Below are 25398 nucleotides of genomic sequence, written 5' to 3' on the forward strand. Positions count from 1 at the left end.
ACCAAAATAATGCTGATGTTTCTATGAATTAAAATATGATTACGATTACGACCCTTAACGCACACAGACACACATATTTATTTGCATTGGAGAGCTTTGGGGACCATGCATCAAGAGCATGCTTTTCCCAAAAGGAATGATATTTATAAGATTAATCTTACAGTTTTATAAGCTGATCATTGGACTTGTTATAAGGATGTAATAAGTGATGGGATTGTCTTTACAAAATGCTTTATGTAGGGGGCTAAAGAATCACTATTAATACTTCTATGAAGATTATAATATATACGGATCGATATGCACAGTTATGGAAACATAAATGACAACTAAGGTTGGAAGGATAAATAAATGAAATATTATATCATCTTAATGATAAAGAAAACAAATATGTATTATCAATTCTTGAAAGAAACCAGGGTATTTTAGTCAAATTTGATCATGTCACAACAAAAAAATTATACTTTATGGTCACTGATTTAGAGAGCATAACTCATGCTTGTTTGTAGTTGTTTTTAGAAATTCTGAATTATATATGTTCGGTATCATAAACTCATTAGACTGATGGCTGTCATTTCAAATAGAACTTAGCAGATAAATGGAAGTGATTAAATTAAGGATCAATGAAATCAATTATTGGGACTCAACATTACTTTTTGATGCTCCAATATATCAATGGTGACTTGACAACATCAAGAGAGAAATTTAGCTTAAACTGCACCTTCGAGAGAGAATTTCTATTCTGATATACTATATATATAGTCATATTATTCATCAGTTAAGTCTAGGTAGCTTCAAGCTGGTTCAAAGGACACATCTATAAGCCATTACTGTGGGATGGTTAGCTTCTATAACCACTATAAAATAGCGGAAGCTATGTTATTTATGAGCAGGTTCAGGGAGGTTATTTGTTGTGGTGGTGTTTACCAGGATATTGAAGGTGGTAAACGCAGCTGTATGATCATATATATATATATTACAAGTATCAAATATGTCATTTATTCATTACTAATATCAGATTGTGCAGGTCACATTAATTCTACTCCTTTATCGCCTTGGTAAGTTTGGGTCTCAAATTAAGATATCCTTTGAGGTAGAGTTTGCACATCTGCCAAGAGCTTTCCCTTTATAGTAAATGAATATAAACATTCTATTAGTTGTAGAAGGGTTACTTGCAGATGCCACTTATTGACATTGGCAATTTATATACCATAATTTCATGTCAGTTTGAGATATATAGATACATTTAAATGTTGATTGTAACGCAGCTTTGCATTGAATTTATATGTAATTAAGGTAATCATGATTGTGAAAAGAACATTTGTGATCTTATCTCCTAGTTTCTAGAATCACACTATCTCCTAGTTTCTAAAATCACACACACACACACACACACACATGTGATACTCTAAATGAACCAACATCTCTCCAAATTGATCTAGTTAATTACTAAAATCAACAGCTAACGATGCCAGAAGAGCAGGAAAGGTGATCTTAGAACTAATTTCTTGCACAAAAATCACATCCATGATTTTCAGAACATGGGAAAAGGAAGTGTAATTTTCATGTATACACGCTAGAATTGTACAAATAATAATGTGGTGTTTGCTTATAATTTTATTTATTTATTTTTAGCTAGCATGCTTATAATTGAGTGTCACTTCACATGCATCGAGTACAAACACCTATCATCTTGATATTTTTTGAATAAAAAGACTCTATTCAAACTCAAACATGAGATTTTGTACTAGACATTCTGATTTTTTACTAACAATGATCTCTTGAATTCGTCTGCCATCTCTTGTAATATAAAACCATATCCCAAAAATGGTCCATATAAATATATTGGTGTTTTTTCTGGAGTTTTCTGAAGGAAAAAGATGTGGGTAGTAATTTTCTTGTTTGCATTTATAGTTTGTTTCATCGGCAAAAAACCAAAAATAAAACAAAAAACAAAAAAGGGTTCAAATATGTCTCATTCATATGAAAGACTTTGGATCATCGCGTAAAGCAAATGTTCTTTTTTGGAACTCAAACAAGAAGTAGAACAAAAATATTGTAGAACAGTCGCTCTCAATAGCTTGGACCAGCCATGGGGCCTATCTGGCCAAGGACCCGGTGAGGCTCCGATGTTGGGGGTAGAGTATTTTCTTAAAAACTACTAATTTCTCGTAATATGAAAAAAAAAAAAAAAAAAAAAATTAAGTATTTCCATGACATTATGCATTAGACGGGATACCACATGTAAATATATACTTTCTCGGAGAAGATATGTTATGGCATGCAATTTGAACACAGCCCTAGCCAATTATTGGGGGATCTTTTTGAAGCAAACTAGCCAAGCTTTAGTGGCATGCCCGTCTACTTCAACCTTTTTTCAGTTTCAACGATATATATGATTGCTTGGATGATATTAATGTACAGTTGTAATGGAATTGGGTTGTGTAAAATATGCCATCATTGGGAGGATTTCATTTCAAGGATACCACCACTTAAATTAATGGGGGACCTTGACATGGTCCTCTCTCTTTGGGTGGAGCTTGTGGAGGGTGAGGTTGAACTCAAAAACAATATTATTATTATTATTTTGAAGGTCAAAAACAATATTAGTAGTTGGTGGTTGAAAATATCTCAAAAAATGTTACAGTCAAGCAAACCACCAAAAATATTATACTGAGTATCCAAAATTAAACTGAATCAAATCATTAAAAAAAAAAATTGAACTTTATACAAAAATTTTGTCGCACTTTGGATTTGAAATTGTTGTGGGTTCTGAGTTTCATCGACTGTATTATTTACACAAAATAATTTGTATTGTCACACATTTTAACTTAAATAAATACAAACACAACTTATATTGTGGTCAGGAGTACTAAGTCCGTGCTTTAAAATTGGAAATTTTTTATTTCTATTTCAAATTCAACCGATTTGGTACCTAAACATAACATTAGCCCTAGAATTATTTCCACAAAGTGCAAATAAGGAATAATATTTTTGGTTCCTAGTTGCCTAGCATTTAGTAAAGGGATCCTTTTCTACACTTACAATTTTTTTTCTCCCTTCAGCTTCTACACTTGCACTTATAATTTTATTTTAAAGAAAATAATAAAAAAATCTTAAACTCTATTAATGCATCATTTCTTATTTAATAATACTATATTTATCTACTCTTTACATTGTAAACTTCAACTTTTTATTATCTATTTTTATTTTGTATTTTGTATTTTATATGTTCTTTCCTTTCTTTGGTATATATATATTTTTTGTCTTGTCAAAGATAATTTATTCAACAAATATAACTTTTTATTTATTTAGTGATAACTCTTTGGGTCCCTTCTTTCTTTTTAGTATATATATATATATATTTTATCCAATCAAAAGAAATAATTTATTCATTCAATAGGGTTGGTTAACCCTATTTTTTTTTTTTTTTTGAGTCCTGTCAAAAGAAATAAGTCATTTAACAGAGAAATTTTCTTTTTCTTTTTTCTTTTTGTATGTCCTATCAGAATAGATAATTTAATTATAACTTTTTTGGGTCCAATTTTTTTTTCTTCGCGTATTTTTTTTTTTTTTTTTGATTCCCTTTAAAAGAGATCGAAAATATTAAAAATTGGAGAGTGGGAAGACCAACCATATCTATAGAAGGTAGTTTTGTAATTTTTAAAAAGAAAATATTAATCATTCATTTGTGAAGTTAGTGTTAAAAGGGTCATTATATTTTAAATGAGAGTGCAAATCTAGAAAATGAGAGTGAAAATCGCCTCCCTAATTCCTACCTTATATTAAATTAATACTTAATATTAAATTAAAATATAGATGGTGTTATGTATGTGAGTCGTTGCCGACATTATGATGTAAGTAATAGGGTTGATGTCAATTCTACTCATATAAATTATTATTATTGTTTTTTTTTTTCGTTTTTTTTTTGTCATTGGCAAGAAGCTCACAACACCTCACTCACATATCTACTTTGATCATTTGAAAATTCGAATCCTCATCGTCCATTTTGAAAGTTTGAAAAATAGAAAATACATGACTAAGGCAGAAGGACCTTGGTCATATAAAAATAACCGGAGTTATTACATCACCTCTCATCGGTTTAAAGTTCGATTAACTGTATAGTTTTTCTCTTTTGAAAACAGATCATTACCATAGGCCGGGCCTAGGTTGAAGTTTGATTAATTGGGCTCGATTTAGTCTCTTTGATTAAATGGCCTGTATCAGCTTTCCGGGCCTTCCTTCTTGACCACTCACTGAAGCCCAACCAAATTAACCCATCAATGTCCATAAAGGGCGATTCTGGCGGGAAAGCACAACCATTTCCCGCCAAATCAACCCAGCGACACTCAGATTTCATATCTAACTGCAAACCCTGCGCCCCCAAATTTTCTCACTCTTCTCTCTCTAACCATGGCATCCGATTCTTCTCCAGCAAATATAAACGGTGGTAAGTCTCTCTCTCTATGCAATTTGTTGTGTATAACTATATATATATATAGATGTATATACTCGTATTGTATTCATTTTACCTTAACTGCTGCTACTAATTGGATCATCACAGGACCTTCATCTCCGGATGACTCGTTGTCTAGTCCGATCGGCAATACCTTCTCGTCCCCCGGCGATCCTCGAAAACGAGGCCGTCGATCCTCCGCCTCATACGCAACCCCACCGCCGCCTCAACAGTCCCGATTTGCAGCCCCTGATGGAACCCCAACTCCCTCCAGCTCGCGTCGAAGGGGACGCGGAAGAAGGGCCTCCGTTTCCACCCCCGTGGCTGCCACCCCTTCGTCCACCGACGAGGCCCCGCCGTCTTCTGAAGGAGGCGATGGTGACGAGGCTGACGAAGCCCCGCCTATGTTCGTTTGGGGCACCAATATCAGCGTTCAGGATGTCAATGCTGCGATTCTCCGGTTTTTGAGGCATTTTCGCGAACACCCATTGCACACAGAGGGAAAATATATGAGGGCTATTCATCATGTGATTGAAGTTGAGGGAGAGTCGCTTGATGTAGATGCACACAATGTGTACGATTATGATACTGACTTGTATGCGAAGATGGTCAGGTACCCACTTGAAGTTCTTGCGATTTTCGACATTGTGTTGATGGATATGGTTAGTCGAATCAATCCATTGTTTGAAAAGCACATACAAGCTCGAATTTTTAATCTCAAGACCTCCACATCGATGAGAAATCTCAATCCATCTGGTTAGTCTTTTTCACAACATTTCCTATCGATTTCATTCTGTTATTTAGTTTTTCTTTTTTTCACTACTAGGATACTATCTTATGATAACTGGTTTGTATGCTTTGATTAGACATTGAGAAGATGGTATCTTTGAAAGGAATGATTATCCGCTCTAGTTCAATTATACCTGAAATCAGGGAAGCAACTTTTAGATGCCTTATATGCGGCTACTACTCTGACCCCATTGTTGTTGATCGAGGTAATTGTAGGCGATACCCTGTTTGCATAGTTGTATGTCTTCGTAAATGTTGCTTTTGTACAACTTGCCTGTTGTTTGTTAACAATTACATGTTACCAGGACGAATCAATGAACCAACAGTGTGTGGGAAGCAAGAATGTCTTGCCAAGAACTCCATGACACTGGTTCACAATCGATGCAGGTAATATATTACTAGTATCTGTTTTAATTTTGTTTATTGGTTGCTTATTGAAATACCATGATATAGAAAGTTGTTTTAGATCTTGTACTTAGTAAGCCGCCCTTGTGTTCCCATTAGTAATGTAGGATCTCTAGAAGCTTTGCCAATTTGTTGCTTTCCCCTCTGAACCTCTCTCTAGAAGCTTTGGCATCATTGTTACTCAATTTTTTTGACATATTCCAGATTAAAGAATGATTCTTTTGCATGCCTCAACTTCACTTCGCGAAACAGAGTTTGAACTCAAAATGACTACTAAGGAGAACTAAATTAAAGAAACTATCATTGTGAAGACTACCTTCAAAGTGCTTGATCATGTTAGAATCCTCATGTACATTTGGTTATAAGTATATGCTTCTGAGAACTTTTACTACGGGTCCATAAATTAAACCTTTAATAGCATAGATAGTTCCTATGAACTCTGTTAATGCTTCTTCTGGAATGAAAAAGTCAACAGACTCATATTTATGAAACCATGTTACTTTTTCATTATTTTGGGTCTTAAAACTCAAGAAAACCTCTATATGGTTTTATAATTTTGGGTTTTAAACGCCCATGAACCTCTATGTAGTTTCAGGAGTGAGTTTGCTCATTAGTGGCAGTAGTTTATTCCACCTCTAAGAGCCTGACGCCTTGATATTGTTTGTTTGATGTTTCAGTTCAGGTTGATAATGAAGGAGGCATTTCAGACCAGATTGTAGTAATAGTTATAGTCTTATATAGTACCCAAAGTTTTGAAGTTAAGCTAAGAATAACAAAATTAAATATGAAAGTGCTTTATGATAAAAGGATTATCCGCAAAAATCACATCAATATACTTGACATTTCAATTATTTAAGCCAATTCGATTCATGAAATCAGTCAAAATTTTCAAGTTGCAATATGAAGTCTAGTTGATTAAATCTTTTCCCAAAGGACCCATCCACAGGAAATGGCATGTTTAAAATCTAGCCTGGACAAGTATATATTTGACTAACAGATCCTTCTTCAAAACCAGGTTTGCTGATAAACAGATCGTGAGACTCCAGGAGACACCAGATGAGATCCCTGATGGAGGCACACCACACACAGTGAGCTTGTTGATGCATGACAAACTGGTGGACGCTGGGAAGCCAGGTGACAGAGTTGAGGTGAGGTTATACATTATGCATTACCGCTTTCTGTAGCCCCTAGAAGAAAAATGGTAATTTATTTATTTCCCCCGATCGGAGTAACATGTTTACCTTTTCATAGGTCACTGGGATTTATAGGGCCATGAGTGTCAGAATTGGGCCAACACAGAGAACTGTGAAATCTTTATTTAAGGCATGCCTTTTCTATTTTTTCCGTTTTATTCAAACTTATTAAATAATTAATGCTCTGAATTTAGTAACGTTTCCTTTTTGCAGACTTACATAGACTGTCTTCATTTAAAGAAGACAGACAAGTCTAGAATGCGGGCAGAGGATCCAATGGAAATTGAGAATAGCTCAAATAGAGATGAAGCAGATACCTCTGCTGACTATGAAGACAAGGTACTGAATGTTTTTTTTTGCTTTCTTATTTGCTAAAAATTTCTTTGTATTTATTAATTTCCTCACTTTTATTTGGCATGCAGGTGGAGCAACTGAAAGAGCTATCAAAACAGCCAGATATATATGACAGGCTAACCAGGTCTTTGGCACCAAACATATGGGAGCTGGATGATGTAAAGAGAGGACTTCTTTGCCAGGTACTACAGATTTCTTGATTCATCAATGCCCTGATTAATTTTGTTCAAAGTTTGAATATAACTTTGTCAGTCTTTCACTATTTAGTGTGCTTATTAACCTAATGTTAGTTAAATGGCCCCAATGTAGCTTTTTGGTGGGAATGCATTGAAGTTGCTATCCGGGGCTAGCTTCCGTGGTGACATCAACATTCTTCTCGTTGGTGATCCCGGAACCAGCAAATCCCAGCTGCTCCAATACATACACAAGCTGTCTCCTCGTGGCATTTACACCAGTGGAAGGGGGAGCTCTGCTGTTGGATTGACTGCATATGTTGCCAAAGATCCCGAGACAGGGGAAACTGTAGGATTCTTAGTTGCATTATGTTCAAAATTTTCTTTTTCCTTGTTAATCTCATTAATTATAATACTCTTTAGGTTCTGGAGAGTGGCGCCCTGGTTTTAAGTGACAGAGGTATTTGCTGTATTGATGAATTTGACAAAATGTCTGACAATGCAAGGAGCATGTTACATGAGGTTAGTGCTATTTCCTATTTTCCTCACTGAAAACCTCACGAGTTAAGTTATTTTTTTGTATTCTACAATAAACAAGAAATATCATTGTATTGACTAACCCACAGTTTACATATTAGGTGAGCATTTGCATTGGTTTTCATTTTAATTAGATCACTACCTTAACCTGACACTCCATTGATCATCTGAACTGCTTGTGTAACACTGCCTTCAACCTTTTTCAGGTGATGGAGCAACAAACTGTTTCAATTGCAAAGGCGGGAATTATTGCTTCCCTTAATGCTAGAACATCAGTACTGGCTTGTGCCAACCCAAGTGGTTCACGTTATAACCCACGCTTGTCTGTGATTGACAATATACACCTTCCTCCCACCTTGTTGTCCAGGTATGAAGATACAATACATGTACCATGCGTCAAGTTACATTAGCATGGTTACAATCTATATGATACTATTACCTTAAATTACATCTTTTTCCCTTCTTTTAGTTTATAACATTATTTTAGTTGGAGATTTAGAAGTCCAATGACCCCAATTTATGGCTGAAAATAACAGCACATTGGACTTCAATTACAACTACTCTGTTACTAATTAATGCTTTTCCAGGTTTGATTTGATTTACTTAATTCTTGATAAGGCTGATGAGCAGACAGACAGGCGCCTAGCAAAGCATATTGTTGCATTACACTTTGAGGATCCTGAGGTCTGAAAATTTTGTTACTCTCTTATAAATTACTAATATTGCGATCTCCCTTGTTAATTCACTAAATTGCATGCTTCTCTACCTGCAGAGTATACAGCAGGATGTCCTCGACCTTCCGACATTAACTGCATATGTGAGCTATGCTCGAAAGCATATTCATCCACAATTATCTGATGAAGCAGCTGAAGAGTTGACTCGAGGCTATGTCGAAATGAGAAGAAGAGGAAACTTCCCAGGCAGTAGCAAGAAAGTATGAAATCCTATTTTATTTCTTGTTTGATGTTTCCTACATCGTAACATACTTATTCATATACATTCAAACGATGAATTACGTTCCACTTCTTTTGTAACTGTACATACAATGTTATTCTTTCCCTAATTAAAGTCATCCTTGACTTTTTTTTTTTTTTTTTTCCTAGTTGGTACTCACACACTTGTCTCTTGTGAGACTTGAACCTCTGACCTTCCTTTGGAAAGTAGGAGGCTGATACCGTTAGACCACTGGCCCGTTGGTAGTCATCCTTGACTTTTCTTGGATCATCTATGAAATCTTTGTTACATTTTGGTTATTACCATGGCTCCTAACTTTTTCATGATATTTTCTTGATTAATTCTCGAATACTGCACGGATGTACTTCTCATTTGCTTTGGTTAATCAACAGGTGATAACAGCTACACCTAGGCAAATTGAAAGTTTAATACGCCTTAGTGAAGCCCTGGCTCGGATTCGCTTCTCAGAATGGGTTAGTATAACTTGCCTTGTGTCCTTGTAGTATATATCATGGTTTATAATGGGTTAACTTTTTAGATCATTTTCCTGATGCATGCAGGTTGAGAAGAAAGATGTAATGGAGGCTTTTCGGCTTCTGGAAGTTGCAATGCAACAATCTGCAACAGATCACTCAACTGGTAATGTTTAACTCCTCTATTCTAGCTCCCATTCCTTAGTGTTTTAGCACCTAATTTAGAACCTATAAACCTAAGCTGTTTTTTCATAGGATTGAGCAAGTCTTCCTTTCTCTAGTGGTCATTTGGTATAATATTTTGTTTGAGCTGGTAATATCATGAACCAAACTTATTTTTTATCGTTGCAATGTTGTGACAGGAACTTTCTTTTATGCAATTATATGTTCTCTGTAATCTGGAATAACCTTTTTTTAAAATGGTGGAAGTTATTTTAGTTTTGTCCAGCATGAATTTAAGCAGATGTGACACTGTAGGAGTTATTGTTTATAGCTACTATGGTATTTGTACCTTCATCATTTCATAAGCAGATGTGACACTGTGGAGTGGATTGGGCAATAGAAGTGCTAAAACATGCCTTATTCATTTCATTTTATTTTTTGATTTAATTAAAGGGTTGGAAGGATTCATAGATGTGTTACCCTAAAAATAGTATCACTAGAGTACAAAGCAAGAAGGGACATGAACCTCCACACAAATTTCCTTATGAAAAGAAACCCAATTTTTCTAAATGACAGACCCTCTAGAGGATGAGGCCAAAAAAGAGAAAGTATCATAGCTAGGAGCTCTCAACATGTTCTTTGTATGCTTTAAACGAATAGCCTTACAGACAAGGTTTTCTTGACCAGGAACCATTGATATGGATCTCATCACAACTGGGGTCTCTGCAAGTGAAAGGATGAGAAGGGAAAATCTGGTTACAGAAACTCGGAACACAATTATGGAGAAGATGCAACTTGGGGGATCCTCCTGTCGCTTAGTGGAGGTACATTAATTTGATTGAAATTGGAGCTCTATTTGTTTAATCTACATCACAACCCAAAATCTCATTTGTGCTGAAATTATGTTGCAGTTACTGGAAGAGTTGAAGAAGCAAAGTTTGGGTTCTGAAATCCACCTTAATGATGTAAGTTTTCTTCCTCATTCTCCTCAATGTGTATGTTAATTTGAATGATTGTACTGATACGCTCACCATGTTATACCAGCTGAGAAATGCACTTGCTACTCTTGCAAGCGAGGGGTTTGTTGCTGTTCATGGTGACAGTGTAAAAAGAATATGAGAGAACAAACTGAAAATGGGGGCAGGCTGACATTATCTATATATTTGCCGAACTGTTTATGCTAAATTGTTCGCTGGAACAGCAAATAGATTAAGTACGGCCATGGGGCTGATCATTGTGTATGGAAGAGAAATATTGTCTTGGCTTCAGAATTATATGAAAGCTGCTTGTCTTTTGCTGTTTCTTGTTGAATGTCTGAATATACATTCATCTGTGATGATAATTTTTTTTTTTTTTTTTTTCTGTGACTTGTATTAGATATTTTCTGCAAAGTTGTTGGAATTGCACCGAAGCATGTTTCTAGGGCAAAGAATTTAGAATGCATGACCTAAATTAGTGTACCAACAATTGAGGTGAATTGAAACATTGAAACTTACTTGAACAGGCTCCAATTTGACTGAATACAAAGCTTGCTTCATTTGCAGTTCTAAGCAAAATGACACCTAATTTTCTTTTTGTAATACTTGATAAAACTTATAAATCTAGATCATAATCATTGTGGGTGGATGCTGCCTTTCTTCTATTGTTATTAACAAGTGTTCTGAAAGCAAAATTGTTGTCATGGCCCTGTTGAGGGCTCTTCTAGTTCAGTATTCTGACGCTGAAAAACTATTTCTTAGGGAATTGGAAAACAATAGTTCTAAAATGCTTAAAAGCTGTTTATGAAACTGAGTTAAGCCGGTTACATTAAATTCTTAATTATGAATCTGACTTAAGTAGGTTTGAATAAAATTTGACAGTTTTCAATCTTGAAAACTGCTTTCAAAGGGGTTCTTGAATGAATTAGAAAAACATATAATATCACACTTTTACCTTTAAAAAACACATAATATCACAGTTTTCCACTTTAAACATTTCATGATAGATGGTAGAACTTGTTACAGACGGTGTCATTTCAGTGTTTGAGAATGGTGTTGCACCGTGCAATTACACTCCCTTATGTACAGACACTAACTGTAGTGAATAAATGTAACTCTGGTTACATATCCTACTGAGATGTGGTATGAATAGCCGCAACAGTTGACACCATGGAATCCACTCCGCAAATATTGCGACCTTGACAAATTTTGTAGTATCCCTTTTCTCCCCAATTTTCTCCCCATGAGTTCTTTATAATCCAAAACGGCTTGTCCTTCATTCGGATTGGAGCGTAGGCACCTGAACCATACCCTACCAACAACACCCCGTGATTCAAGTTCCTCGAGCAGATGTATGGGCATGAAACGCCCCCAACATATGTCTGCATATAAACTGCGTTGATGGCCACTGCATCCAAAAAAAAAAAAAATGATCATTTAACAATGCTGTCCGACTAACCCTGTAATATATGGATGTCACTTTGAAATGCACCAGACATAATTTCCTAAATGGCCACTGCATCCAAAGATAAATGATCATTTAACAATGCTGTCCGACTAACCCTGTAATGACGTCACTTCGAACTAAAAAAAAAAAAAAGACTGGAAAATGCACTGGATACAATTTTTTCTTTTTTTGTGATAAGTAATGCTTTGGATACATTTTTAATGTTTGACAGCTAAATCTAAATGGGTATGGGGGCCAACTTTGCTTCCAAGTGAACCTTCAAAGAAGAACATATAGCAGAACCTACAATCTTGGCAACAAAATTTGTTGACAGGAATTGATGGACCTGTTATCTGATTAAAAGTAGTTACGACAAGGCATGGTTGTTAGTTGAGTTGCAGGGCAGCTAGTTTGAGTGGTACTCCAGCAATGAACACATTTGTTATGTTATTGGGCAAGAAATACCTTGAGGTGGAAAATTAAAGGAAACAAAAAAATAAAAGAGAGTTATGTACCTGCGAGAGGACCATTCTTCACAAGATTTGCAGCAATTTGATCTTCATCGAGGGAGACAACACTGAAGTTAGCCACTGACGCTGCAATCTTGGTCTTGTCAAAATTGCAGGTTCCATGATCAGTACCGGTGTAAGGGTAATCGTCTTCTCGCATTAGCCCACCAGCTTTGAGAGTGTACTCAAAGGCACTATTCATCAGCCCACCATTACACCCAGCGTCACATGAACCTGGTTCATCTGGATCACACTGCAGGGATACAAGCTTAAATTTATAAGAATGAAGAAAGAATATTCTTCAAGGAACGACATCTTTCCCTCCAGATGTCATAATATATTTAAAGCATTGCTAAGCATTAATTTGTCATCAAAATATTTGCATATATAGAGGCATATATACATGTTAACCGTACACACCTAAACATTAGATGGACATAGTGGTGAAACAATTCTATATTTTGGTAGTGAAATGTAAAATGAGATTCATGTAAAACGAAATTAGGCCTAGTCACCTCAAAGTTTCAGAAAAGAGGTCAGATGTGGTAGCTAATACTGAAGCCATGTCGCTCAATCCAAACTCCAAACTATGGATTTCCACGGGCAGGCAATATAACCAATTTTCGAAACAAAGTGGCTACAATCAAGGAGGAATAATTACAGTAACTATGTAAAAGGTAATTCAACTAATCTAATCCCATAATTACAAAAACTATATATAGCTAATATAATCCTAATTGAAAGGCATTAGTAGCCTCTTGGCCTTCAGACGGTATGGCACAAGTAATTTCAACCCTTTAAGGATATGAACACAAATAAATTCAACTAAAAATGATAACATTCAACTGTGAAGGAACTTAGGCAATTAAGTAACCTTATCATTTATTATATAAAAAAAAAATTAACAGCAAACATCAACTCCAAATGCAAACTATAAGCATCAGCTATTCAAAGCCCCCTCAACTATTCTATTCCTTTTCAGGCTTTGTCTCACCAACCATTCAAAGCTTCTCGTTACATTGCCACTAAAACTAATTCAGCATTTATACTATCCATTAAGCAAACACGAGGCTTTGGTGGGAGAATAGTTTTCATTTCACAAAACTACATGGGCCTTAATACTACCATTTGGTTAAAACTTGTTGCTAAAAGGCCTAATAGGTCAACCGATTATTTCAAAGCTAAGATTGTGAAATCAAATTATTACACCTTAATATTAAGTATCAGGGAGATCTTTAAAAAAGAATCTCAAACGCACAATCATTCTTTCTTGAACACCATAATCAATGAACAAAAAGAATCTACTTTTTCTTATAGTCAATCATAATTATACCTCGTGATCACATTCCACAAGCTGCTGCTCGCTAAGGCTCTCAAGCTTTCCTGTAGCAAGATAATTCGCACCTTCCAATGCCCCAGTAGTACTAAACGACCAGCACGACCCACAAGAGCCCTAATTACCAATTAGTCAACAATAACAAAATAAAAAAAAATAAAAAAATAAAAAAAATTCAAAATTCAAATTTCAATACCCAAAAAGCCCTAATTACCCAATAAACAACAAATACTTCCACTTAAATGAATTTTTGTTGGTTTGTGTGTATTTCATACCTGATTCTTTACAGATGTGACGGCCCCATGGTCCCTCCAATCGAAATCTGTCGGGAGGTCATTGGTAGGAAGGATCGGAGCCTTGTTGGCATCGGCGGGAAGCCTGAGACGCTTCAACCCTAGGTGGTTCCGGCGGAACTCACCCGGAGTCAAATCGGAGAACTGAGTCACGCCATGTTCGGCCGACGGATCGAGCTCCTGGTGACGCCGCGCGCGGCGGAGGTTAGCCTTGAACACCGTGAGCCTATAATCGTGCTCCTGCTGCGTGGCGTACGATTTTCCGAACCTGGTCTTGAAGAGGGAGAAGTGATGGTCGGCGTTCAACAAGTGGTCGTCGTCGACGACCTGACGGATCACGAGGTCATCGTCATCGGCGGAGACGAAAGTCGTCGCTAAGAGGAGAGAGAAAACGAAGAGGAGAGAGAAACGGATATCCATGTTTCAGCTAGAAATTTGAAACCCGTATGTATCTCGTGTGAGAGTCATCAGATATATATACATATATATACGGCTATATCTTCTTTTCTATGTACCAGTCGTCTCGTTGGAATCGGAGAGGTTGCTTAAAAAAGAAGTGAGGTAGAAACCAATGATATATCGACACGTGACTGTTCTTTAATCTGTACAAGGAATGGTAGGTTTTTTTTTTTTTTTTTTTCGGTTAAAACAAGGAATGGTAGTTGCTTCACGGTTAGGTTTTTGGTTACGTCATATGGTTAGATTCCTAGTGTTGTTGTTGTTGGGTTTCTTTTTTATTTATTTATTTATTTATCTTATCATGTCGCATGGTTGAAGTTTGTTATGAGAGTTAAATATTCAACCTTTTATTTGAATGGGAAAGATTATGACATTTAAGTTAGTGTCCTTTGATTTATTGGTTGTTGTTTAATATGTAGTGGACTCTCAATTCTGGAATTAATTAGAATATATATATATATAATTGTGCAATAAGTTATTATGTACCTATATCTTCATATATTTTTATTATACAAGTATAAGGCCTTTTATTTATTTTTATAATTTTTTATTCATTAATTTTTTTATTTGTATATACACTTTTATTTATTTTAAGAGTTAAAATCCTTCATTTTCCCATATCTCTATTTAGTTTTTTGCACATCACTTTTATTATTTTTGTACCACTCTTGTTCTATCTCTATTTAATCTTAAAAAGCCCAACCGTTACACAAATATGTATTCCACTTACTCTCCATATGCGTGTGTATGTTGTTCTTATAGAATTATCATCGTTGGGACAAATAGACACAAGCTTTTATTTTTGTACAAAAATTGTTATCCTTATGTACGCCATTGTGTGGAAACTAAAGTTTTGCTTGCAATTAATAATTGCTTGAAATGTGATCTGGGCTACACATAAATATTTATGTTAATTGCATATAGTGTGATTGCCTACTGTGACCCACATACACACGTGTATATTATGAAATGATTATTGACATATCACGAATTAGATCGCCTAAACCTAATTAATAAAAAGATCCGAAAATAAATATATATTACTCCCTCCGTCTCAAAATAAGTATCATACTTTCCTGTTTTGTTTGTCTCAAAATAAGTGTCCACTTTTCTTTTTCAAACAATATATTTTACATCTTCCGTTCTTTTAAGTTTAAAATTTTAATATTGAATATTCAAAACTTAAAAGGGCAAGTTAATAAATTTTTAGGGAGACAAGGAATACCCCATGTGTCTCCTTAAAAATTACTATTTTTCATAAGTGACACTTAAATTGGGACGGATAATCTTTCTAAATTTTTTATTTCTTTTGAATAGAGATGTTTAAAAGTGAGTCCAAAAATTTATCTACTTATCTCAATTTTAGAAAGGCCCCAAAAAAAATTTATTTATTAAATAATTTTTTCAAGACAAGGAAATTAGTATCTTAGTTTGGGATAATTCCATAAAAATAGAGTTTTGGGGATCAAAGAACAAAAGAATGAAGTTAAAATCCAAATTAATGAAATTTTATAAAAGTCTGAGGTGGATATGAAAAATTACTATACATCATCTTTTTTATTTCCAAATTATTGTTATGAAATTATGCTACTATCCCTCTCATATCTAGAGAGGGAAGAGAAACGCCGATCCTTTCAAACGTTCTGGCAACTCCTCTTTCCTCAAACTCCCAAAACACACTGTCAAAATCACTGTAAGAAAAATGAAGATAAAATTCACTTTTCTGTTCATTTTCTTTATAAAACATTTGTTCTCAATGTAATTTCCTTTCTAACTTTGATTTCCCCTCAATGTAATTTCCTTTCTAACTTTGATTTCCCTTTCTATTTTACTTATTTATTTTTATATATCTATGTACTATGAAGATCTTGAATTTGGCAGTGGTAGTGAGATAGAGAGAATCAAAGACTGTAATATTTATTAGTGTCGGTTTAAATGGCAATTTTATTTGTTTAGTAAATTTATTTTAATGAAACTTCATTATTTTAATAAAAAAAATTACATTAAAATAAATAAATAAAATATCAATTAAGAGGGACAAATCAAAGTTAGAAAGGAAATTACATCGACAACTTAGAAAGGAAATTAAAAATAAATAAGTAAAATATAGGAAAAAATCAAAGTTAGAAAGAAAATTATATTGAGAACTGATGATTTATAAAGAAAATGAACAGAAAGTGAATTTTAACTTTATTCTTTTTACAGTGATTTTGATGGTGTGATTCGGGAGTTTGAGGAAAGAGAAGCTACTGGAGAAGGAGAGTTTGAGAGGATTGACATAAATATGTTTATTTTCTCACTCTAGATTTGATAGGGTTAGTAGTATAATTTCATAAAAATAATAGAAGGTTATTTTGGGAATAAAAACATAATATATAGTAATTTTTTATATCCACTTACATTAAATTTTATTAATTTGAAAAACTTAATTTGACTCCATTCTTTTATCCTTTGACCTCCAAAATTTCATTTTTATGGAATTATCCCTGTTGGTTTTGGGTGGGTCCTTCACTGTCTTCAACTTCCTACTGCGCATATCATATTCTTAAGGCTGAATCGGAGCACTCGACGGCGACGAGAGAGATTGTTTTGGCTTCCACTGCAAGAGACGGTCTTATACCCATGAATCACTAACCAAAAACAAAGCCTAGCATTCATATACGTGTTCAAACAAGCATAGATGTGTGAAACAAATATATAATTATATTAATATATAACTAAGAATAAACATTACAGTTTTAATAGAATTCTAGGTTTCATAATTCTATCCTTATACAGATCAAACACAACATAATTATTATAAAAATATATAGATAGGGAGAGGAGGAGATCTGAAGAAAAATCTTAATTATAGATTTGGAAGCTTTGCATCGTCAAGTAACCAAGAGCACTTTTTTTTTTTCCCATAATTTTCTTTTTATCAACATCCAACTTTATTAATAGATTGCGAATTAAGATTCGATTCATTTTATCAGTATACTCAAACGGTAAAATCAGCAGTGACAAGCCTTGAAAGGGATTATTTGGGCTTCCATAGCAACAGACTGTGCTTCAACATTTGGCAAGAGACTACGCTTCGAAGGCCTCCATTGCAAGAGGGATTATTTGGGCTTCCATAGCAACAGACTGCGGTTCAACATCTGGTAAGAGACTACGTTTCGACGGCTTCCATTGCAAGTGACTGTATTTTCACCGGAACAACATCTTCTCAGGCTCCTCGCGGTTGAGTGCTACAATTGGATCTTAGAAAATTTGTGAGGTTGAAGACGCAGTATTGAAGATGAACGTTGGATGACCCACCTAAAGCCCACGTGAGGTGATAAAAGATATACACTTAAACTTACAGAAGCCGAGCTGTCCTCCCCCATCTTCCTAATCTCTTTTCTTGGTCTCTGGGTTAACAAAATCTTGATTTTCAAGTTCTGACTTAGCCATCTGGTGACCAGAGCGTTAGAGCCAGGGCTTTCCCTGTTGATCCATCTGACCTAATTGAAGCTCTAGGACTAAAAATTTTTAAGTGGCCAAGCCATGTCCGATTCGGTGAATTTTTGGGAGAAACCATTTGGTTGCTCTACCATTACTCAAATTTAATAATGGCACAAAGATCTGTGTTTTTTTATTCTCAATCTTGTCATCATTCTGTGTTTTTTATTCTCATCCACCATTGTCATTACGCAAGCCCTATTTATTATATTTAAGGGTTGTGGGAATTGGTAAAACTACAGAAGTTTTTTTTGGTGTTGGTAATAAAGGGAAGCGTATAAATAGTTCTGTCCAAGATATATTCATTTTGAAAAGGCATTTATATTTCTATAAATACCTCATTGGGTTGCCATTTGCAATTCATTCAATTCTTTGATTTCTTCTCTCCCTTCTTAGACTTGAACCCAACTCAAGTTGGTTCAAACCACATGTCAAGTGGTTCGAGTCACTTAGACCTTGATCCAATTTCATTGAGTCATATTAAGATTGGTCCGAACCATTTGGTTCGAATTGTACCTAATTTAGCATTAGTATAAATGCATTTCTTAGTCAAAGAGCTTATTACACAAATGAGGTTAGCCGTATCCACGAGTTTGTAGTGCCACTATTAGTAGATGTAGACCGTTGTATCATGGGGAAAATAAGTGCTACATACTCTGTCAGCACCAGCATAAATTGTCTTAAGGATATAGTATTCAATACTAGCATAAGTTCATATTCTTTATTTATTACTTTATTTTACATGTTTAATTAAATATTAAGTTGCATATTTAATTAATTATTTTTTAACATTTTATTAATTATCTCACACATTAGTATAAAGTTACTTATAACTTAAATATCTGTAAAACATATATTTTTCAAAATGAATTTATTTTAAATAAAATTATTATTCTTATTTATCACTTTGTATTTATGATTGGATCACGTCATCGGTCAATAAGAATAACATACTCTTAATGAGTTGATAAGTTTTGTCCTATAATCTTTCTCTTTTTCAAAAGAAGAAGGTGAATGTGATCCTATCTTTGGGAGAGAGAGTTTTAGTCGATTTAAGGGGTCCACCCTAAATTTTATTATTATTAGTTTAATACTATAGTAAATTTTAGTCCAAATAAAAATTATTACTTAGCCCACTTAAAAAAATATTAACCCATTTGACAATTCTTAAATTCACTCTCGCTATAGTAATTGTGAATGAGATGATGATAAATAAATAATAGTAAGTTAGTAACTAATGAATCAAAATTGTTCTCAATATTCTCGAATTATACCACTCCACAAAAATGAATAAGAAACAATGAGATTATGCTTTCTCCCGTCTCATTGCGTTAATCATTTGAGAACCAAATAAGGGTCAAAACAGATAAAAAAACTAGGAATGTTATATAAAAGCACCACTCCCTCCAATCACACCCGCGCCGGCACCCACACCCATTTTCATCAATCTTGAGTCCACACCAGTAGCAAAACCTGGTCCCACATCTACGTTTCAAAAAGATGAATAAGAATTAAGCATATCAAAATAATTTTTTGAATTACCGAAAAAGAAAATATCAAAATAATTTTCTTTTACTTGTTTGGCCAATAAGAAAACACACCTTTTGTTTTGGGGATAAAAATATAAAAAGGTTAAATTGAATTATAAAAGGTTCAATTTCACAATTTTTCAACGATAACTTACAAAATACATGGACTTTTGAAGCCTAATTTATAAATATATTGAATCAAAGTTGAGAAATTTTTAAAAATAAATTATTCATGATACTATTTTACATCACTAGAGTCATGAGAACGGTTCTGTGCATGTAGATACTACTATATAGTTTTTGTATAGATGATCAAATTTTGTTCATTTTCATAGCCGGATTTGAATCACAATTCGATTCATTGACTAAGTGTACTTGTTTGCCTTATTAATAATTTATGCGCATGTAGGGGACAAGTTTTAAATTATCCTAATAGGATTAGAGGAGGGTTTGAAAAAGATTTTAAAACCTGCAAAGACCAATACTTAATATATAAATAAATATTATTTTATTAGGTATAATTTTTCTTTTCATTTTATTTTTAAGATAATTTTATATTAACAACAATTATTGTTAAATATTTGGCTATACTAAAAACAAATTTATAAAATTTATTTTAAAAAATATGTATATATCTATCCCGACTTTGACGGAGGACATCCCGAGTAAGATTTGAAAAAAATACTTTTATAGGTAGAATGAGTTTGGAAAAGGGCTACCCATACCCTAACCTAACCATTGATGTCCCATGTGTTTATACATATATATATATAAACATACATACATATAATAGTGTTCAAGTGTTTTTCGATGAGCAGTAAAAAATATACTCACTTTCAATTATAGTCTTAGGATCTAATACTACTGTTAATATAATCTTTGCACTTTTTTAGAAAGTGATATTATTTGAATTAGTAATTAATTACAATTGAGGTAAAATGCCAATAGAAGTCTGTTTCATAAGAGGAAATAAATCAATTTTATTTGATACAACTTTTTCAAAATTTGGTTGATTAACCGTGAATGGAATAATATCATTTTCATCAAAATCATATATGAAAACTTTTTTTTTTTTTTTTTTTTTTTTAAAGATAAAAAGTTAAGAATATAACAAGAAATTTTTTATTTTATTATTATTATTTTTTTTGCGAATCTAATTTTTCCCTATCAATTAATTATGTCTTCATATTTTGCCAAAAAAAAAAAATCTTGCTATATACTATTCCTTAACTTGTTATCTTTAAAAAATAAATAACTAAATTCATGTGGTGCTATTAGGTAGTAAATTCATTTAGGATGTGAAGACTCTTTAATTGATAGAGAAAAATAAGATTAGTTAAAAAAAAAAAAAAAAAAAAAAATTCTTATAGTCTTCCTTATTTGTTTTTCTTTCAAAAAAAAGTGATGCTAATTAGGTAGTAAAAACACAAATTTTAAAAATAAAAAAATAAGAAATTAATTATTAAAAAAATTCAGACAGACAGTAGTATATTGTGAAAAATTAAAGTAATATGTCACATTTACTACTATCACTTGCTTGTATAAATACATAGACAACACTTTTGAGATTCCAATATATCTGAGACAAGTCTCCCACTATCTCGCCCAACCATTTCACTTTTTTTTTGTTTTTAAGACTTACTCATTAAAAACTCCTTTTTGACCTAATTTCCTATTTAACACGCTCATCTGTCCTTGAAAGCTATCCTTTTAAGGCATAGAACCACCAAAATGCTTTAACGAACCCATTTTAATTTCAGACTAAGTATACTTGTTATATAGGCTTTTAGTTTCCAACCATTGTTTCGTTCAAAAAAGCTGATTGATTGCCAGAGCTACCCGCTGTATTAGTGATCTGACACTGTGCCAATTTTGTCTTAGTGATCTGACACTGCCCTAGTGGACTCAATAGATAAAAGTTATTATAGGATTAATAGACTCATCTTCCCGAATAGCTCAAATCGTCATGAACGTTTGAAGCTGCACTTGTGTGTGTTAAACATATATATGAGGGATGCAGAGAAAGTAGTGAATGAAGGAGGAGAAGAATACCGAACCAACGAAATCCAGATGGAGGTTAGGAGAATATATGCTATCGTAAAGAAGAGCCTTAGTTTCTTGTCATGCCTTGATGCATTCTAAGATAGTGCTATTATAGATAATAAACTTCTTGGTTATTGTCTCCCTCCTTGCCCTATAATCGTCTGAACAGTCATAATAGACCTAGGAGCCTAATAGGTCAATTTTTCTCATCAAGCCATGCACTATGTTGCGTTTCTCCCGTTTGAAGCATTAAAAGGGTATATCATTACTTAACCATTGGTTGGTAAAACACATAATGATGGTGTCAAAGCATTAAATGTGATGTTAAGATTCTCTGTCACAACATATTTCCATCCATCTTGTTGATCGGGCCTCGCTGCAAGTTGAGAAAATTATCTGCTTCTCATCCCCCAATCCAAGGTCTTTCAAAGCATTCTAGTGCAAAGTTCCAAACATCTAAGAAAGCCGTGCCTTCGTTTCGTGTCCTGTTTGGACCAATAACTGAATAGCGGTTGTGGTTTAATTTACCAGGTAAGGTTATAGTGGTTCGAGGGTGAGCTCCTCGGAGTTTTGGTGACGTGGTGTGAAGCTAGGGGTTCGAGTGACTCGAGGGCAAGGCCCTAAAGATATAGTGACATGGTGCAATGCTAAGGCTTAATGACGTGAGGGTCTTACCCTCGAGGTTTAGTGACCTGGTGTGATGCCAGGGTTTAAGTGACTCAAGAGCCGGGGCTTAGAGGTTTAGTGACCTGGTGTGATGCCATGGTTTGAATGGGCCCTCAAGGTATAGAGACCTAGTGCGATACCAAGGTTTGAGTGACTTGAGAGCTAGGCCCTCAATGTTAATTTAAAGACTTGGGCGATGCCAAGGTTTGAGTGACTCAAGGGCTAGTCCTCTAAGGTTTAGTGACTTGGCTGGTGCAATGCTAGGGTTTGAGTGACTCGAGGGTTAGGTCCTCTAGGTTAAGTGACCTGGTGCAATGTCAGGATTTGAGTGACCTGGTGCGACATGAGTCACACGAGGGTTTGAGTTGCATGAGGGCTGGGCCCTGGAGGTTTAATAACCGTGATGCCAGTGTTTATATGGTGGGGCTCTTTGACTTTTCAACCTGTCACATAGTCTTAATTAGGGATGGTTATAGATCAGATCAAATTACGCATCAATCCTAGTTAGACAAATCTTAATCCACCATTGATCTATTATCCTAGGGGTCGGATCGGATCCATGTAATAATGGATCGGATCTGATTGATTAGGTTTTTTCTAAATAATCTATTTTTATTTTTATAATTATTATTATTTATTATTTATTTTTATAAAAATTTAATTTATTAATATTAATTCATATATTTAAATAATTATTAACTAATGCATCCCATTAAATTATCATTAACAAATTAAATTAACTAATATATTCTTTAAAAATATATATATATTATTCACTGATCGGATCGGATTTTTAACAACCCAATCGTGATTCGATCCGTGAGTCACGCCACCAATTCGTCGGTATAGCAATTCAATCATGTCTGCACTAGATCGGATTCCGTGATTATTTGCCCCCCTTAATCTTGCAACATGCCATGTTATAATTGACTATCTACAAAATGTAAATATGCTTATTATATAGAGAGGGAGTACCTGCATGTAATATTACCGCAACCTTCAATAAGTTCAATGCAACTGTCGCAATGCGGACATCTCTTCCACTTCTTCGTCTCTGCAAGAACTCCAAACTGAATATCATCATTAATATCTATCCTCACCCCACTCTCTTCACATCCATAGCCGGGGTGCCATGGAAGCTTGCAGCGGAAACAGAACCTCCTCTTGCAATTGGGACACTTTGATTTCTTAACATTCCCTCCACACTCGTTCACAATCAGAGCCGAGCAATACCAATAGGGACAGTAACATCTTTCAAACCGTAAAACTGCAGATTCACAGAGGAGGTCGCACCACTGGTCGAACAGTTTGGCGGCCATGATCGGCCTGCAAGTGAGAGGGTCTAACAGCTGCTCGCAGTTCAGCCCCGGACACTTGATGTCGGCGACATCGTTGTTCACCTTCACTTCGATGTACTTAATCATGCAGTCTTTGCAGAATGGATGAACGCACCTGTTCATGTTATTGAATTTCATGGTTGATGATAACATGGATTCGAAACATATCTGGCAAGTGAAGAAGGTTGATTCCTCTTGCTTTTGCAATGTGTTTCCCATCGTCTAATAAACCGGTCGACTTTGAGCAGATCGAAATGATAAAGAGGTGATATCAGTTTAGAAAAAGAGTTCTAATAAATCAAGGCCTATTAGGGGGTTTCACTTGCCCCCTTACCTTCGCCGCCATCTAAATATATGTGGTAATTATTTTGTCTATATATATGAAATTTTTTATACAGCATCTTCCTAAATTGGTGGTTTTAAAATTATCTCTTTACTTTCTCATTTATTCTTTAAATTCACTACTTTTTCTAAATGGAAAAGTCAAAATTTCCTTCCTCTATAAAAACTATTAATTTTTCTCTTTTAAAGTTTTCTTTTTCTGTTTCTACTACTTAAATTTTTTTTTTTTTTAACGTACATATTTTCTTTGTATCTCCCTAAATTGTGTGATTTCTAAAATTATTATTTTTTTCTTTTTTACTCTTCAAATTCATTAGTTTTTCTAAATGAAAAAGTCAAAACCACATCTAAACATCAATTAGAAACATCAATTACAAAGAGAAAATAAAAATAAAACAAATCAACTACTTCTAAACATAAACATCAATTAAAAAGAGAAAAAATAATAATAACATAATAATAATGCTTATAAAAATAAAAAAGTGAAGAAAAAACTTACAAGACCAATTATAAAGAGAAAATAAAAAATATGCACACCATAAGCCGGACCTAATATATATATAAGTTATATGTGATAGAGTTTTATAAAAAATAAAATAGGGGACTGAAATTTTATTAGGTAATTTGTGTTAGAGTTTTATAGAATCTCTTTTTAATAATTTTTTTTTATATCAATTAATAATTTTTTTTTATATTAATAAATAAATACTGAACTACTGAAACGCTTTGCACATTTAATAATAGTATATATATATATATATACACACACAGTAGTGATCAATTGCTTCATGGGAGCAAGAAATTATATACTCACTTTTAATTGTAACCTTAGGATCTAATTTTACAACAATTACTTAATTGACTTTTATTTTCTTCATTTTAAGAAACTTACATTTTCTTTCCATATTTTTTCTGTACCATTAAATATCGTTAAAGAAAAATGACAAAATTAGACAATTTATTAAAGGAAACAGAAATAAAATAATCTAGTAAAAAAACACTTCCCCATTACTACCAATTGTTTATTCAACAAATTTGCAAACAGCAACATAAACAAAAAAAAGTTAATCAAAAAAGATAAATAAAATGGCCATTAAATAAATATTGTTTGAGAAGTATTGATTATAATTAATACTCAAATTTCAAGATTGATCCATATTTTATACTCAGCTTAATAAAATATTTTGAATTTGTTCAGCAACTAATTTAGAATTAGGAGACTACTATTGGCTTCGAATTAGGAGACTACTATTGGCTTCATAAATTTTTTAGAAAACATGCAAAACAACTCTTAATATATTATTATATATCTATCTAAATGTTTTCAGTGTTTTTTTATTTTTTATATTTTTTGGTAAATTAAATATTCAAAGTGTTGATCGGTAAAAACATGCCAAAATATGTATAATATCATTGCAAATCCTAAGTTTTTTTTTTCATAATTTATCAATAGAATTGATAAAGTATGAAAAAAAAAACAAAAA

At 33.7% G+C, this 25398-nt stretch overlaps 3 protein-coding genes across 3 annotated transcripts; 1 reads left to right on the forward strand and 2 right to left on the reverse strand.

Annotated features, from left to right (window-relative positions):
- The first annotated feature begins 4344 nt into the window (after positions 1-4344).
- On the forward strand, positions 4345-10827 carry LOC132293956 (DNA replication licensing factor MCM4). The gene is made up of 18 exons (XM_059791647.1): positions 4345-4447; positions 4562-5209; positions 5320-5448; positions 5548-5629; positions 6663-6795; positions 6899-6970; positions 7054-7179; positions 7263-7376; positions 7504-7716; positions 7791-7889; positions 8111-8271; positions 8492-8588; positions 8677-8838; positions 9251-9331; positions 9419-9497; positions 10181-10317; positions 10405-10458; positions 10538-10827. The coding sequence occupies exons 1-18, from the start codon at positions 4411-4413 to the stop codon at positions 10610-10612; spliced, it is 2499 nt and encodes an 832-aa protein (XP_059647630.1). The 5' UTR covers positions 4345-4410; the 3' UTR covers positions 10613-10827.
- Positions 10828-11391: 564 nt separating this feature from the next.
- Positions 11392-14577, reverse strand: LOC132293955 (cysteine protease RD19A-like). Its single transcript, XM_059791646.1, has 4 exons — positions 14038-14577; positions 13760-13879; positions 12433-12679; positions 11392-11878 (listed from the first exon to the last, which is right to left on the reverse strand). The coding sequence occupies exons 1-4, from the start codon at positions 14473-14475 to the stop codon at positions 11601-11603; spliced, it is 1083 nt and encodes a 360-aa protein (XP_059647629.1). The 5' UTR covers positions 14476-14577; the 3' UTR covers positions 11392-11600.
- A 4804-nt stretch (positions 14578-19381) lies between these two features.
- On the reverse strand, positions 19382-23791 carry LOC132295724 (E3 ubiquitin-protein ligase RSL1-like). The gene is made up of 2 exons (XM_059794016.1): positions 23227-23791; positions 19382-19482 (listed from the first exon to the last, which is right to left on the reverse strand). Exons 1-2 carry the CDS (start codon positions 23789-23791, stop codon positions 19382-19384), a joined length of 666 nt encoding a protein of 221 aa, XP_059649999.1.
- Positions 23792-25398: the final 1607 nt, after the last annotated feature.

Source organism: Cornus florida, unplaced genomic scaffold (assembly GCF_030987335.1).
Source record: "Cornus florida cultivar Cherokee Brave unplaced genomic scaffold, ASM3098733v1 CherokeeBrave_3.0.0_Hap2_Chr02, whole genome shotgun sequence".
Classification (NCBI taxonomy): Eukaryota; Viridiplantae; Streptophyta; class Magnoliopsida; order Cornales; family Cornaceae; genus Cornus; species Cornus florida.

What these genes read in the sequence shown, in the direction of transcription:
- LOC132293956 (XM_059791647.1), top strand. Translation starts at nt 4,411, where the DNA reads ATGGCATCCGATTCTTCTCCAGCAAATATAAACGGTG. An exon ending in CCCCATTGTTGTTGATCGAG is followed by an intron (nt 5,449 to 5,547) that starts GTAATTGTAGGC and finishes ACATGTTACCAG; the next exon opens with GACGAATCAATGAACCAACA. An exon ending in TCCCAGGCAGTAGCAAGAAA is followed by an intron (nt 8,839 to 9,250) that starts GTATGAAATCCT and finishes GTTAATCAACAG; the next exon opens with GTGATAACAGCTACACCTAG.
- LOC132293955 (XM_059791646.1), bottom strand. Translation starts at nt 14,475, where the DNA reads ATGGATATCCGTTTCTCTCTCCTCTTCGTTTTCTCTCTCCTCTTAGCG. An exon ending in TTGTGGAATGTGATCACGAG is followed by an intron (nt 12,680 to 13,759) that starts GTATAATTATGA and finishes GTATCCCTGCAG; the next exon opens with TGTGATCCAGATGAACCAGG. An exon ending in GAAGAATGGTCCTCTCGCAG is followed by an intron (nt 11,879 to 12,432) that starts GTACATAACTCT and finishes TTTTGGATGCAG; the next exon opens with TGGCCATCAACGCAGTTTAT.
- LOC132295724 (XM_059794016.1), bottom strand. Translation starts at nt 23,791, where the DNA reads ATGGGAAACACATTGCAAAAGCAAGAGGAATCAACCTTCTTCACTTGC. An exon ending in TGAACTTATTGAAGGTTGCG is followed by an intron (nt 19,483 to 23,226) that starts GTAATATTACAT and finishes TTTGAAACGTAG; the next exon opens with ATGTGGGACCAGGTTTTGCT.